The sequence below is a fragment of the Euprymna scolopes genome, chromosome 12 (assembly GCF_053919585.1).
Source record: "Euprymna scolopes isolate OS-2025 chromosome 12, ASM5391958v1, whole genome shotgun sequence".
NCBI lineage: Eukaryota > Metazoa > Mollusca > Cephalopoda > Sepiida > Sepiolidae > Euprymna > Euprymna scolopes.
Genome location: NC_136493.1, coordinates 89,865,701 through 89,881,655, shown reverse-complemented (window position 1 = coordinate 89,881,655; position 15,955 = coordinate 89,865,701). Strand labels below are relative to the sequence as shown.

Sequence of the window (15,955 nt, the reverse complement as noted above, 5' to 3'; positions counted from 1 at the left end):
AATGAATTGGCAAGAAGTGGAAGCTTTTAAGTAAATTAACTGTGTACTCTTATGAAGCATTTTTTTTTGTTATGAAATAATTTTAAGTCTTTATTTTTTAATTATGGTACACTTTACTTTTAAAAGACCCAAATTAAAGATGTAGGTATGTCTAATATTTAACTAAATTAACTTTTAAGGAGCTTGGAATATTAGAGCAAACTCCATCCATTCTTATATACTCACTAAATTCAAAGATAATGAATAAAAAGTATAAAAATAGAAATGAAAATCGAAAACATCGTTTTAGTAAATATGATATTTGCAAGACGTCCTATGAAATAAATGCTCCATATACTTGTTTTTTTTACTTTCATACGTTATCTTTTTAAATATCTGCATTTTGGAGTATTCAAGATTAGGTCAACTGACATGTGGTTAATAGTTTATGACTTGAATAAATTGCAAAAAAAAAAAGCCAATTATTTGTAATTTTAAATTGAAAAATTATTGAATTTTTCAATTACCAGATCTATTTCAAAAAGTGTCGAAGAATAGTGGGAGAATCAATTATAGTCAGCTAACGTACTTCCTAATTTCCAGCGTGGCTGCTATCAGAAGAGATGACAAGACAAATCGGTTCCTTTGCTTTTTTCTCATGCTGTATATATCCTCTGTGCATGTATTTCTTTTATCAAGTTTTCCAATCATTGAAAAGTTTTTCAGTCTTATTTTAATTAAGAATTATAGAAATTAGTTTTTTTGTTTTTTTTAAGAATTATTGAAATCAGTTTTATTTTATTTATTTTTAAAAAAAAATATGGAAAACATTTTTTGCACTTTTTTCTTTTTTTAAAGAATTATCGAAAACACTTTAAAATCTGTTTTTAAACAATTTTGGGATTATTATGCATTAGATACATGTTTTTATGATGTTTGAAATTTTGTTTTGATCTCAATAATTTTATCATAAACATATATTTATTATATAAATTCAAATAAAAACTTTATTAAAAAAGAAAACATTTTTATAATTTCATAAATATATTTCTTATAAAATTTCAAATAAAATAAAAACTTAAATTTTATTTTTGTTATTAAAAATGGAAATAAAGACTAATTGTATTATTTTTTTTCTTTTTATAATTTTGTTAAGTTTTATTGTATATTTTGCAATAATGTCCTTTTCTTATATTTTAATAAATCGCTTCACAATAGAAATACTGAAGAACAATAAACGTGATTTGCCCTGTAACTACTCCCGGTAGCGCTATGTTGGAAATTAAGAAGTACGTTAGCTGACTATAAGTGAAAGTAAAAATTGAAATATTACAAGTGTAAACAAACAATTGTTAATTTTTATTGTATATTTTTCAATGTCCTTTTCTTATATTTTATTTCAATAAATCGCTTCACAATAGAAATATTGAAGAACAATAAAAATGAAAGAACTGATTGCATTGTCACTGTTTCAGGTAGCAGCCATGCCCGAAGTTAGAAAAGTACGTTATTTGAAGGATTCACTGTTCGAAGTAACAGATCAGATGTAGATAGATGCATAGTGAAGTGACACGGTGGTTGAAATGAGGAAGTTGAGTATGAAATAAAGATGATAACAAAAAAGCGAGTGGAGAAAAGTTGCTGTAATCGCCATCATTTTGTTATCATTATTTACGTCATTCAAACTGGACTTTTTATCATGGTTCTACTCTCTAGTTTAATTCCGTGGCCTTTTGTAGTCGGTGATAGCAACCTTACACAAGTTTTAAACTAAACTATTTAAATGTCTCATGAGAGCAGTTTACATGTGCAGATTAAACAAAAGAAATTCCCAGAAAGCTATAAACTATTGAAAAAAAGTGCTGGTATAAGGCCAGAAAGTATAGCAACCCCCCCCCCCAAAAAAAAAACATTTTTTAATTAAAAATTTCCCGTTTTGACTCAATTTTACTTTTATTTACTTGTTTGATATTCAGCCAGTTTGCAAGATCACAGGTATACAGTAGTTTGGTTGGTTGTTTTTGTTTTACGGCATATCAACCTTTTTCAGGTTATTTAATGCCGAATCTAGTTATTTTGAGGAACGATTTTTAATGGAGTTTATTTTTTTTAAGTCAGATTCTATTTAACCCATAGTTGGGACCCTAACAGGTAGTACCACTCCGGGTCAGAGTGGACTTGGGAGCAATGGCAATTAAAGGGTGGCTCCACACTCCCCAAAGCCCGCAAGGTGGGGTGTCACCATCGGATATAGTTTTAGGTCATATCCAGGACCGGTATACAGTGGGAGAAAGGGAAATTATTGACAGTGGTTGTAGTTAGACAAGTTTTTATTGCAGATGTTTTACACGGCAAATGGTAGATTGGAGTTTAGTTGAGTACCTGCCATGAAAATAATGTAGAGAAACGCTAACAATCTCTCTTCTGTGAGAAAGCAGTTATAGGAAAGACAAAAAAAAGATGACCCCCTCCCCCTCACTAGATTTCAAAGTCAGTTTTGTACTTTCTCAAGGTGAAAAAAGGTACTCTGGCAACAGTACTTCATCTTAGGATATATTTGATTCTTATACAGGTAGAAGGTGGAGGATTGTGTCAGGAATGAAACATCTTCTGGAGTCGTAGAATGATGCAACCATTTTTGCAGTGACCTTAGCAATGGATTTGATGCAAGACTTCCATTTTAAGTCTGGAGTGAAGATCAGTCTCAGAGGCTTATGAAAACAGGACATTTATTATTATTTAGATTATAAGCATTGTGCTGTTATCGCAACCATGACTGCTACAATAACATTTCAGTTATTAATTTATTTTTATTTCGGACTACTATTCTCATCTTTATTAGTTGTTGTTTTTCATCTTTTATTGGTTTGTTTATTCACAACGTTTCGGCCAACTAATTCCTCTGGCCTTCGTCAGTCCAAAAGTTAGTAGTCCAAAATAAAAATAAATTAATATATATAATGCTCATCTCAAAAATGAATTCCAATTAAGGAATAACATTTCAGTTGTTGTAATCTCTGCCATTTTGTTGTTATATTATTTGCATTGTTTAAATTGGACTTTTTATCATGGTTCGACTCTCCAGTTTGTTTCCGCAGCCTTTTGCAGTTGCTGATAGCAACCTTACAGAAGTTTTAAACTAAACTGCTTATGTGTTGATTAAATTAAACAAGGAAATTTCCAGAAAGCTATTAACTATAATTCTTTTTTTAAAAGTACTGGAATAAGGCCAAAAAGTACAGTAAAAAAAAAAAATTTTTTTAATTAAAAAAAAATAATGAAAAATTTTCCTTTTTGGTTCAATTTTACTTTTACTTACTTGTTTGATGTTCAGCCAGTCTGCAAGATCACGGGCATTTGCAAGGGCGGTTGAGAGGCCAACAATGCGGACATTTTTCTCCGTATGAGATGAAATGAAATTAGTTCGAGAGACTATCACCTCCAGAACAGGACCACGTTCATCCCCTAACAAAATGATAAAAACACAATTTTTACTTTTTTTTTAATAGAAATCTCTTACTGCTAAAACAAAAAAAAATGAAAAAGAAATAATCTGCGTTTATTTAGCAACAATGGTTTGAATATGCATGAATACAGACACGTGTGTGCCAGGCAAAGGTTGTTGCTTGACTTTAAAAAAAAGAGATTATTTTATTTCTTTAAGGAGAGTAGAAAGTAAACGGATTTACTTTTGACAGTCTTGTAACTCACTTACCAATATTTTGTCCTTTAGTCCTCACATTCCATAAGTGTTGTTTCTGACAAAGGGGGAAGAATCACTGTCTTCTTGGTTAGAAATCTATCCATCTAACACTAACATTGACTAGTTTTTGATTCTGAAGTAGTATTTTTTAGCTTCTTACATTGAGTGGCTTCATGCTTTGTCTGGAGCGATTTCCACAAAAATGCCAAATCCCTTCATTTTAGAGGCATTAGAAAAATAGTATGAATTTGGCTCAAATAACATTTCTTTAAATTACTGCCATATTATGATGCTTTCGAACCTACTTTACTGAAAAAAAAAAAATGCTTTTTGTCATAAAAGATATACGTATATCTATACTCCCATAAGTTTGTTTTTTTGTGTGTGTATTGATATTCACTTAAAAAAACCTTTTTTCTATTTATTTAAAAAGAAAATACAAGTTTGTTATATATGGCTCTTGGAATTGCATTCATCTGTAAAAGATCTAGCTAATTTGCATATTCTTTTAAACATTCATTTTGATTAATTTCCTATTAGTTTTTTTTTTTTTTTGCTTTCTTATAAAATAATCCTCTTTAGTTAACTATTACATGTAATTATATTCATGCAGATATTCTACATGATTTATACTTGCGTAATATTTGCATAAAAAGGTTATAGTAAACACCAACCTATTTCTATATATATATTTATGTATGCATATATATATATATATTGGTTTAAAAAGTTTGGCTGCCAAGAGATCAATTTGAAAGAGTTGACTTTTTTTTTTTTTTTTTTTTTACATAGGCGTCACCACTTATCAAGGCCGATAGGCCACTCAAGGATAAGGGTTAAAAAGTGTAGAGTAGTCAAAAGGACAATATAGTAATCGATAGTAATGGAAGTTCGGTAAATTTGTTAACTTAAGTGGAACCGCTCATCAGAAATTTGTTCACGTTGGACTTGAAGACAACCATATTATAGACAGCTGGAAAGCAGGAAAATGGAAGACAATTCCACAGGCGTGCAGTTCTAAGAAAGAAGCTTTGATCATAGAATCTGTTTAGATTTAGGCACAGATAAAGAGTGTGTAAAATTATTGATAATGTTTTCAGCTAGTCTAGTGTTTCTTGTGAAAGTTTGGCGAGGGGCGACCATAGATTGAAGCTCAGTCGAACACTTTCCATGAAAATAACGATAAAGCAGAGACAAACTCGCAACATCTCTTCTGTCAGATAGAGATTGCAGCGAAGAGAAAAGGACATCTCCCACTAGGCCACGAAGTCTATTTTGAACCCTATCAAAGCAGGACAAGTCTTTTCTAGCAGCTCCTGCCCATATGTCGCAACAGTATTCCATCCTTGGACGTATCTGGCTCTTATATAGATAGAGAATTGCATCAGCAGTGAGATATCTACTGGATCGATAGAAGGATACGACCATTTTTCCAGCGGCCTTGGCAACAGATTTGATGTACGTATTCCATTTAAGATCAGGAGTAAAGGTCAAGCCCAGAAGCCTGTCAAAACTTGAGGCCTCCCCAAGACGAGAGCCATTCATTTTAATTGATGCCAGATGGGGATCAGAACGTTGATGATGTAAATATAGAAGCTTGGTTTTAGATGCATTAAAAGTAACCAGCCACTCCTTTCCCCATTGTACAACGTGGTCAAGATCAGAGGAGAGAGAATCGGAGAGAACTTGGTCATTTACGGTCTTAGATGTGCTACCATAGATGGTAGTGTCGTCAGCAAAAATGTCTACGAATGTCTATGATGTAAGGATGTGATTTGGAAGATCATTAATGTAGATCAGGAAAAGAGTTGTGCCCAGGATGGACCCCTAAGGGACTCCAGCATTTATACTGTGAGCTTCTGATTTTTGCCCATCAACTACTACTCTTATGAACCTATCAGAGAGAAATGATTTAATAATTGAGAAGACATTTCCAGCTATACCATAGCTGGAGATCTTGTGAAGTAAACCTTTATGCCATACCCTATCAAAGGCCTTTGATATGTCAAGACCAATTGCCCTAGAAAGGTTGCCTCTGTCAAGAGATTCGCTAATCCTATGAGATATAACAGTAAGCACATCTGCTGTAGATCTAGCAGAACGGAAACCATATTGTGTGTCACTAAGAAGGTTATTTTTGCTGAGATGGTTGATTACTTCTCTATTTAACACAGATTCCAGCAACTTACTCATGACGCACAGGAGACTTATTGGCCTGTACTGAGAGGGGGATGAACGATCACCTGAATTCTTAAATACAGGGCATACTGATGAGATTTTCCAGGGTGATGGAAAGCAATTCTCCTTAAGACAACGTTTAAACAGTTTTGTAAGTATGGGTGCTAGTTCTGGTTGAAGTTTTTTGAGTACTATAATTGGAATATCGTCAGGGCCGGTTGCTTTACTGAAATCAAGGTTTTTGATTAGCTTGGCAACATCGCATACAGATATTTGTATATCACATAGTGTGTTTTCTGATACAGGAAGAAATATTGGGGGTTGGCGGTCTTGGTCGCAAAGGGTAGAATTGGCTGCAAAGTTCTTCGCAAAGAGTTTGGCTTTGTCTGATGCTGACGAGATTACCTAAGGTTCATTGATGATAGTTGGGATAGAGCACACGCTTCTATTCAGGATTCTGTTTGCTATTTGCCAAAACTGGTGGGAACCAAGCCGCTGCTCAGCTACTTTGGACTTGACGGACTGAGCATACAACTCTCTTGCGTTCTTTATTACTTTCTTACAATGGTTGCTGGCAGTCCTGAAAGCGGCTTTAGTTTCCATACATCTATTACGTTGGAAGCAGTGGAAAAAGTGATTTCTGTGCGCAATAGCAGCACATTCTGAAGAAAACCATGGCTGGCTGTTAGGTTTTTGCTGGAACTTTTTCGAGGGCATGAAATTGTGTATACCTACAATTAACCATTCTGTCAGGTCTGATACTATAGACGACACATCCTTTTTAAACATGGAACACAGGAAGATTCGATATAAATGTACGGAAACTATCCCAGTCAGCCATAGTGTATCGATATACTGTACGATGGAGAGGTACGTCTGAGGACTTATTACATTTCATTTTTATCTTAATTGATACAACTGAGTGGTTGGAAGATCCAAGAGGAGACAGAATGGAAACTGAACATAGTTCAGGGCAAGTTGTGAGAAAAAGGTCTAGGAGACTTGCATACTGGCCGTCATTGTCGGGCACACGGGTGGGTTCGTGAACAATCTGAGTGAGGTCATAAGCAATGGAGAAATCATGACAGAATCTCCCCTCATCATCGGTCTTGTTTGAGTGGGTCAACCATTCCACATTGTAGACTCTACCAAACTCCTCCGCCAATTTTGGGTCTAAACACTTGAAATTTTAGGTGTAAGTTACCTGGTCATGAGTCAAATATATATGTATATACATATGCACATAAAGTTATGAACAGTACATAGGGCCCGAGCAAAGCTGGGTTGAACTGCTAGTTATGAATAAAATGTCAAGAAATATAGACTTATTTCTAGAAAAGGAGTTACAGACAGTAGTATTAGAAAACTTTTAAATTCAAGGAATTAATCTTTTATGATAAAATTGTTTTCTGAGTCAAAGTCAAAGAAAATCAATAAACTAAAAACATGAGTTTCCAGATCGTTACGATCATATCATATCAAGGTAAGTTGCAATTCTGTATATGTGTACGTATGTGTATGTAAACAACTTGAAGTCAGAAACAACACAAGATACACTTCAAACATTAAATCATTCGATTCAGTTCTTTGGGGGGGGGGGTCATGCAGAATCAAATTAACGTGGAAGGTGAGAGAGTAAAAGAAAATGACTTTTTGATTCTTACTGCAAGTTATTTCAAAAACACTGAAACTATGTCAAACAGTCAGTCTGCTTTTTTTTTTTTACATTGGACTAGGTGCTAGAGACAGAGAGAGAGAGAACAAATGAAAAAGGAAAGGATGAAAAAGATCTTGCACACACTTTTTTTTTACCTTCTATTTTATTATCCCTTTCTGTGGGCAATGTCAAGTAGACCTCCTCTGCAACCCTAAATCAATTATTATCCAAGGTCTGTTTCACTTACCCAGAAGGTGAATCTCATCAATCACCAATAATGCAACTTGTTTGACATAACTTCGGGTTTGCCAGCTTCGACTGACACCATCCCACTTTTCAGGTGTTGTAACAATTAAATCTGCATTCGCGATGGCTTTCACATCAGGTGTGAAATCTCCAGTCAATTCCACAACTCTAGAAAAAATGATAAAATCAATTAAACTATGCACAGATTAAACTTAGTATAAGTATTTTAATAATTTTTATCTTAATAAAAAAGGGGGGGGGCAGAAAATAAAATTGATTAAAAATTAAATTTGGAAAATGATTTAAATTAAAATAATAATAAACAAAAAATAACAAAATGACTGTTGCAAGAGAAACTCTCAGAATTGAAAGTGGAATTCAAATGCAGTCAGACTCAATTATTTTATTAGCATTTTTATTTATAATTTTATTATTCATATGAGCAAATATTACAATTCAACTTAAATACCTACTGGAGAGAACTTGAATGCCTACTAGACACTGTCCTCAACTGTTTAAGGTCTCTTTGTACAGGGATTTGTCAAGAAAACCTGGTTAGAGAATAATTCCTCCTACAAGCAAATCCTGACCAAATATTCAAAATAACAACATTCACAACCCAAATAGGACCTCACTGGTATGGCTACCCCACACTGACTTATACAAAAAATGGTGCACCTTCTCTAAGTGATGTTGTCTAGTAGTAGCACTAACCTGGATACTCCACCAGACTAAGTGAATTCTGGTTGGTTGTTTACAGTATATCAATCCTCCTGGGGTTATTTAATGTTGAATCCAGTAATTTTGGAGAAAATTATTCTGCTTTAAATTCTTCATATCTTCAAATATTTATTCATGGAGTTTGGTTTGTTTTACGGTATATCAACCTTTTGGGGTTGTTTAATGCCAAATTTAGTAATTTTGAAGAAAGTTTTCGTGCTTTTTTATATTTTCAAATATTTATGGCATTTGGTTTAATTCTTTTGTAGAAGAAAACTATTGATGTTCGAGTTTTGGAAAGAGAAAGGGGGGAAAAAAATAACATCAATGTTTGGTGGATTTTTGTTTAAGCAGCCTAATCTGGTAGTATCATATGCCCTAACAGATATTACCACTCTGGGGCTAAAGAGGACCTAGGAGCAATGGTAACTAAGGGACAACTTCATATTCCCCCTAGCTCTGAAATGGTGCCTCATCTTTTAAGGTCATACCCAACACTTCTTGTTCTGAAAGTCGGTAAAACCAAGAAACCAAAAAAAAAATTGTGAAAAGAGAATTTAATTTTCTTCACTTCTTTATTAATTCAATATTTGAGATATGAAGGAGAATTTAATCCATGTATGTCATATAGAAATAAAGTGTCAGCCCAAAGAAGAGGCCTCTCGATTTCCAAGAACTTCGATTGAAGAAAAATTAAACAAAAAAAAAAAAAGGAAAGAAAAAATACAGTCCATACATTTGAAGAAGAGAGGTAAATTGAAAAGAAATGAAAACCAAAACTTACTTTTTTCCAAGTCTTTGTTCTAATCTGACATTCCAGTCAATCATTCTTTCTCGAACTAAAGCTTTCAATGGAGCAATGTAAACAGCCTAAAAAGATATAAAGTAAATAAAATCAACAAGGAATGCAAATCAATTATGGTTTGGTTACTCAACCATTACAAATATGGAGACTTTTGTAGAAAAAAAACCCAAAAAAAAACATCAAATGTCACATGCTTGATTTTTAGCCACAGTTTTCAGATAGTCAAACCCAAATAGCATTTAAGCTCATCTCTCATCTATTTTAACAAGAGGTATTAGCCATCAATAAATATTCTCCAAATTCCAATCTGTTTAGAGTATTTTAAAGGCTCACTAAGGTGAATAATATGAGCACAAACTCTCATTTTGAAAATTAAAATATTTCAGATTTACACCGAATTGGATACATAGGTAAGACATCAATTAAGATTTCTTGAATTTCAACTTTTTGTTTAGACCCCTTAAGCTTTAGCCTTAAATTTGAAACATTTTCTAGAATCAAGATAATGTATTGTTTTTTTATGATATGAAAATTAGAATAAAGATTCTAGACATAAGGTTTAGTAAAAATGAAAAATAAATAAATATTTGTTCATTTTATTGTTTAAATTACTTTCGCCACAAATGATAATCTTGATTTTAATGTTTGTAAGTGGACATAAAAGTGGTGCAAAACTTGTGATCAGGGAATTAATTTTACTAATTCTTGAAACGAGCATTCTTCAAATTTTAAAAACTCATGTAACAGCATAAAACTTCAAGCTGGTTAAAAAAAATTTACCTTGGCATCTGGATAATTTTGGAAAACTCTAAAAATCGCCATTTCAGCAGCGACGGTTTTTCCTGATCCTGTCGGGGCACCCAAGAGAATATTGCAATCGGAATGGTAAACAGCGTGGAATATTTGGGTTTGAACCGGATTGAAATGAGTGAATGAGTATAAATCTTCGAGATCTTTATTTTTTAAAGCAGTTTTTGGTAACGGCTGTAAATCCAGCAGAGCTAGAAATAAAATAAAAAAGATTTTAAGTTAAAAAATTATAAAAAAAGAATTTCAAAAATATATATATCGGAAATACAAAGATGAAATACCAAAATTACAAAGACGAAATACCCTCCCCCCACAAATACCAGAAATACAAAAAAAAATATCTGCATTTAAGCAAATTGTTATAGATAACTAGTATATAAAGTTATCTTGTCAGATTTTTACCAGCTTTGATTCATTATTGTTGTACCATGTTATTGGAAATATAACACAATTAGCAACAATTTCTTTAAAAAATTACTTAGTCTGGTCTAGTTTATAAGTAATAATAAATATTTTTAAGTAATCACCTAAAAATAAAAATCAACGAGAAGAAGACCTCTCCCTAAAGGGTTGTGGCAGCATTTTGTTGTTAAATCAATCTTACAGAAGAAATGTGGTTAAATAAGACAAGCTATGATTTGGAAACCAATGGGAAAGAAGAGGATCAACAAAAACCCATACTTTGGTGTGATACAAAAAAGGAAGTTGAAGATACAAGAAAGGAACTGGTTTGATAGAAGCAGAGACGATAGGATAAAATTGGAGAACATTATTCTTGATGGAAATCTGGCTGGATATGATTTAAAGACAATCTTCCGCTTTAATAATATTAACTATCTAGAGAGCCTAAAACTGACATCACTGTCCAACACTTAAAAAAGTACAGGACATCTGTGGCCATTTTTATATACACAATGGCATAGAAAATTCATTTTTATCTTCTTTTTGTCGAATTAGGTACAGTTTTTTTTTTTTTTTTTAAATTGTCACGCTTGAGAAGTTTACGAAGAATCTTAGTAGTATTATTTGGATTCATAGGACTACTGTTCTCATCTTCAATGTGATATTTTCATAATGTTTCAGTCGATGTAACCTTTGATCTTTTTCTGGTGTATCTTGTCGAACTAGGGAACATTTCCGAACTTGGGAATTTTGATTGAAAAACTTTATTTACTTCACGGGGGTAGCATGCTCTTGTTCCATCAGCCATGACTGGATGAAGGTCCTAAGCAATTCACAATTGTATTTCTCCTTGTGTAAAGACCCATGGCGCAGTGGTTAGTGTACTAGGAAAAGAATTGTAAAAGTGATATTCTCCTGACAGTTGAAAGTTCAATTCTCAGTGTGGGCGATAGAAAAATACAATAAATTCCATTATATTTAAATTTTAAATAACCTCCCTCATTGTACACTCAGACTTTATTCCTCCTAACACCACAGATGAGGATGAAATGAGGGTGAGGGGGTGAGTGAAGAGTTAGACACTAATAAGCTTACAACACTAAAGATATTCTACAGATAATGTCATAGATTTTTGCCAAGTAGCTGTTTTATGCTTCAACAGATTGATATGCTACCTTTCGTCAAATTAAGTGATACTGAACGTGGTTGGTACTAGATGGGTGACTATTTCGGAATAACAGGTGTTGTAAGAAGACGGTGAAATTTAACGTAATTAAAATCATTTTAAGTGGAATACATGTGCGACTGGGGACCGCTTGTGAATTTAATATTCCTTAGAAACTTCCTCATTCGAAAGAGGAAGCTAACTGACCCACTTAGATTATGTTCCACACCAGGACATGCTATGCAGCATAAAAAGGATGAACGGATGATGAACGGATGAATTTTGGTTGTACAGGGCTTCAGTTGTTTTTTTTTTTATATTTATTAAGGAGTCATCACCTTAAAAGTCACTTGAGGATAAAAGTTAACGAAATGGATAAATTGTCAGTTGAATGATCAAGAATATTATAAGAGGATTGAAAATAATGAATGCAATGAATAAAGTTTGATGACTTATGAGAATTGTTTATGACAAGTATTTATTGACTTCGATTTGAAAGGTGACCATGTTGCAGTACTTAGGGAAGCAATCTTGTGGCAATGTGTTTCACAGGTGGAAAGTTCTTTGGTGTCAGGCACAGAAGAATAAAGGAAAGTTCTTTTAAGTTGTTACAAGTGCTTGCTGTGAATGTAACAAGGAACAAGAGATTGAAGCTAAATTGAACACTTTACCTAGAAATAACGATAGAGTAGAGATAACGTTACTACAAGAAAAGAGCTTTACAGAACAGAACAGATCATCCCCACTGGATTGTAAAGTTGATTTTGTACTCTGTCATGGCAAGAAAGAGTGCTCGGAACGGCACCTCCTCAGATGTGGCAGCAGTACTTCATCTTTGAACCAGTAGTGACTCTAGCCTATTATTGCTACTCGTGCCCCCCACTGTCCTCTGTCAACTTCAGTTCCCAACCCATGGTCCGTGGACCCAAAGTAAGTCATCATAGTTGCTATTGCGTGACTCTCCATTGTATAGCACAGATTGACTAACGTACCTTGCCAGTATCAGTCCATGATTGTCCTGATTTAGGCATGAAAAGCAAGCAAGGCCAACAATAGAGTTTTTCCTCAGATTTACTCACACATAACCCGTCAATGTCATTAAACCATTTGGATTGGAACAAACAAGTTCTAACCTTATTCACCAATAAAGGAGTTGGCCGCCCAACTTTGATAATTTCTCGCTTCTTGGTTACATTTTTCTGGCCAAACAATCTCTTTTTTAAATCCATTTTGAATAACATTGACCGAGTTATTGGCCGTGCCGGGCATGAGTGGCACTAGTCCCATCTCTGCCCCCCCCCCCCCCGCTTTGAACGTATCTGACAGTTATGCAGCTAGAGGGTTATGCACAGACAAATGTGAAAAAGACATGCACCTATAATTACTCCTCTCCAGCTATGGGTAATATAGCAATTTGTGTTCAATTAATAGTACTCAAATTGTTTACAAGAGGTAGTATTTCAACATTAAATAACCTTAAAAAAAAAATAAAATAAAAAATAAAAATAAAGAGGGTTGATACACCGTGAAAGAAAGAAATCTAAAGAGTCAGTGATTTCTGCAATCAACTTGCTTTAATTTTCAATTTATCAACAAAATGTGATGAATTCAAATTTCTCGTGAAATGAAATAACTAGCGCCATTAATCCTAGACGGTTTGAACCAGCTTCCTCCAAAGGAGGAAGTGTCTAGAGAATATCAAATTCATAAGCAGCCCCTACTCGAATGTATAACCCAGTCAGGAAAGATGACAATGTTAAGTTTTTTGCAGCTCTTGCAAGATGTCAATATCCTCCTACATACAGTACCTGGTATTCCCAAATGGTCACCTATCTGGTACTGACCAGGCTACATGTTGCTTAACTTTGGTCATCTAACAAGAACTGGTGTGTCAGTGTGATTATGCCGTAAGCTACCTTGACGATAAAGTAAAGTTTCTAATTATGATTCCAGAATCAAACAAAATGGCCATTGAAAACTCACTTGTATGTGGAGGGTGTCTTTCAGGCAGGATCAAATGTTGGAATGAAATTGGGAAGACACTTGTGGAACCAATCCAACGATCAGAAACTACTTTCACATAATATTGGTTTGGCAGTGGCTCAAATATCGGAATCGTAAAAACCATCGATTGTGGTTCATCTCTCACAACCTGAAAAATGTTAAAATATGAACATCAACAATAAAAAGAAAAATTCATTCATTTCAAAGGTACAAAAACCAACAAAATATGTGAATATAACAATATATACAAAAAAGAAAATGTTTAGAAAATGGATTCTTATTTAGAATTCAACCTAATTAAAAAAAAATACAGAAAAATCGTTATGATTTATGTATCCATCACAGAACAGAGATGTCATATTCCAAAAATTATGTAAATTAATAAAATAATTTTATTTTTAACTAAAAATAAAAAAATCAAATTTTATGAGTATCTTAGAAGTAACAGTCTTGCCTGCCATATTAAAAAAAAATGTTCAGAATCAAAGGGAGATAACTCAACAATAATTCATAGTTATTAGATTCATGTTATAATACTAACAAATTTCAAGTAATCACTTAAAAACTACTTGATCAATTTACATAATTTTTGGAATATGACATTTCCATTCTGGGTACATAAATCATAAGGATTTTTATGTATGTTTTTTTTTAATTAGATTAAATTCTAAATGATAACGAGAAAATTTTATGAACAAAAAAATGTTATAAATAATAAATGCTAGGAAAATAAATAGATTCTAGAACAACAAATAAATACTGGAACAAAAGAAAACAAAAACAAATGTTGTCAAATGAATTGAATCAAAGCATAAATATGAACAATAGTTCATTCATAAATTTAAATCTATCCACCCTTCGATGTGGGTTTTATGTTGGCCATTAAAGCACAAAATGATTTTCTCTCTGAAACTATCATTTACATCTGTTTTGATGTATCATTGCTTGAGATCATTTTTGATTGAGTCATTTCAAGTCTTCTCGGCCTTTTCCTTAACTGGGATATGTGTGCATCTATTTATTCAAAGTTTCATCTATGTCTATACTGCCTAGAATAACTGTAAGGCAGAGCTAATCCCAGTCTCAGCACAGTTATCCTTGATAGCAGAAAGTCAGAACTGCCATCAAGGCACACAACAAATTCACCAAACCATAACTTTGTCAGTCCTTTGCATCCTCAAAAAGACTAAGCTATAGGGAGCCCAGCATTCACATGCAACTACAGACATGAGTCATAAAATCGACTTCGAGTATAAAGTGAGAATTAACATTGAAGTTCTGTTGATCACACACTCTATAGTAGACATGTGAGAAAAACGAATGTACACATATTCGAGGAAATGGCTGAAATCTTAGTAAATGATCCTCAGTCTATAATAGAAATGGGGATGAAAATGGATGGTAACATTTAATGCTACTAAGACTAAGCTGCTTTCCTTTAACAATTAGAATAAACTTTCTCACTCACTGATTGCCATGACTAATAACACTACTTGAGAGCTCATCGTTTAAACTTCTCAGCTTCACATTCACAGGCAACATGAATTGGAACAAATCCATTCTTTGCCAAGACTGCTGCAAAAAGGTGAGCTGCTTCTACCATGCTAGAAAACTGCTCACACCTGACAATACCCTATATCTCTACAAAGCCACCATTCATCCATGCATGGAATATTCTTGCCACATCTTGGTTGTGGCATCTGCCATTAGTCTCTCTCTATCTCTTAGATAGCATCCAAAAAAGAACCTCCAATCTAATAGGTTCCATACCATCTACCGTCTCCAACTCCTGTCTCATCACAACAGTGTTGCATTTCTGTGCCTGTTTTACAATATTTTTTATGGAATGTGCTCTGACAAACTTATAGCATTTGAACCTCCCCTCGATGTTAATACCTCCAACTAACCTGACAAGTAACAAAATCCCACCTCTTCATTGTAGAGGTCTCTAATATTGGAAAGCTTTCTACTCTAATACTCTTTTCTTTCAAACTGCTAGACTTTGGAATTGCCTCTCTATTTTCTTCTTCCCTGACTGTACTAATATGCTGAAATTTAAATATAATGCAAATAGACATATCACTTCTCAACTCCCTACATAGTCTCCTATGAACATGGTCCCAAATAGTAGTTCCTTACATCCAAGTTGCAATATGATTTGCTTAGAGTGATTAAGAATTTAAAAAAAAAAAAGACAGAAAAAAAAAAAAAAGAAAAAAATCAAACTTGCTTCAGATAGTAAATACAGTTTTATTTCTTTTTACATAATTTGTATATGCGTCGTTG

At 33.5% G+C, this 15,955-nt stretch overlaps 1 protein-coding gene across 2 annotated transcripts in view; it reads right to left on the bottom strand.

The window, feature by feature from the left end:
• LOC145291416 (activating signal cointegrator 1 complex subunit 3-like) overlaps window positions 1–15,955 on the bottom strand; it is a 958,449-nt gene that overhangs the window by 821,786 nt on the left and 120,708 nt on the right. For both annotated transcript variants that reach the window (XM_080137231.1, XM_080137232.1), the window contains exons 24-28: window positions 13,649–13,817; window positions 10,069–10,289; window positions 9,268–9,353; window positions 7,765–7,931; window positions 3,299–3,444 (exon numbers count right to left, since the gene is read on the bottom strand). In XM_080137231.1, coding sequence (XP_079993357.1) covers window positions 3,299–3,444; window positions 7,765–7,931; window positions 9,268–9,353; window positions 10,069–10,289; window positions 13,649–13,817 — 789 coding nt within the window. The remainder of the gene's footprint in view (window positions 1–3,298; window positions 3,445–7,764; window positions 7,932–9,267; window positions 9,354–10,068; window positions 10,290–13,648; window positions 13,818–15,955) is intronic.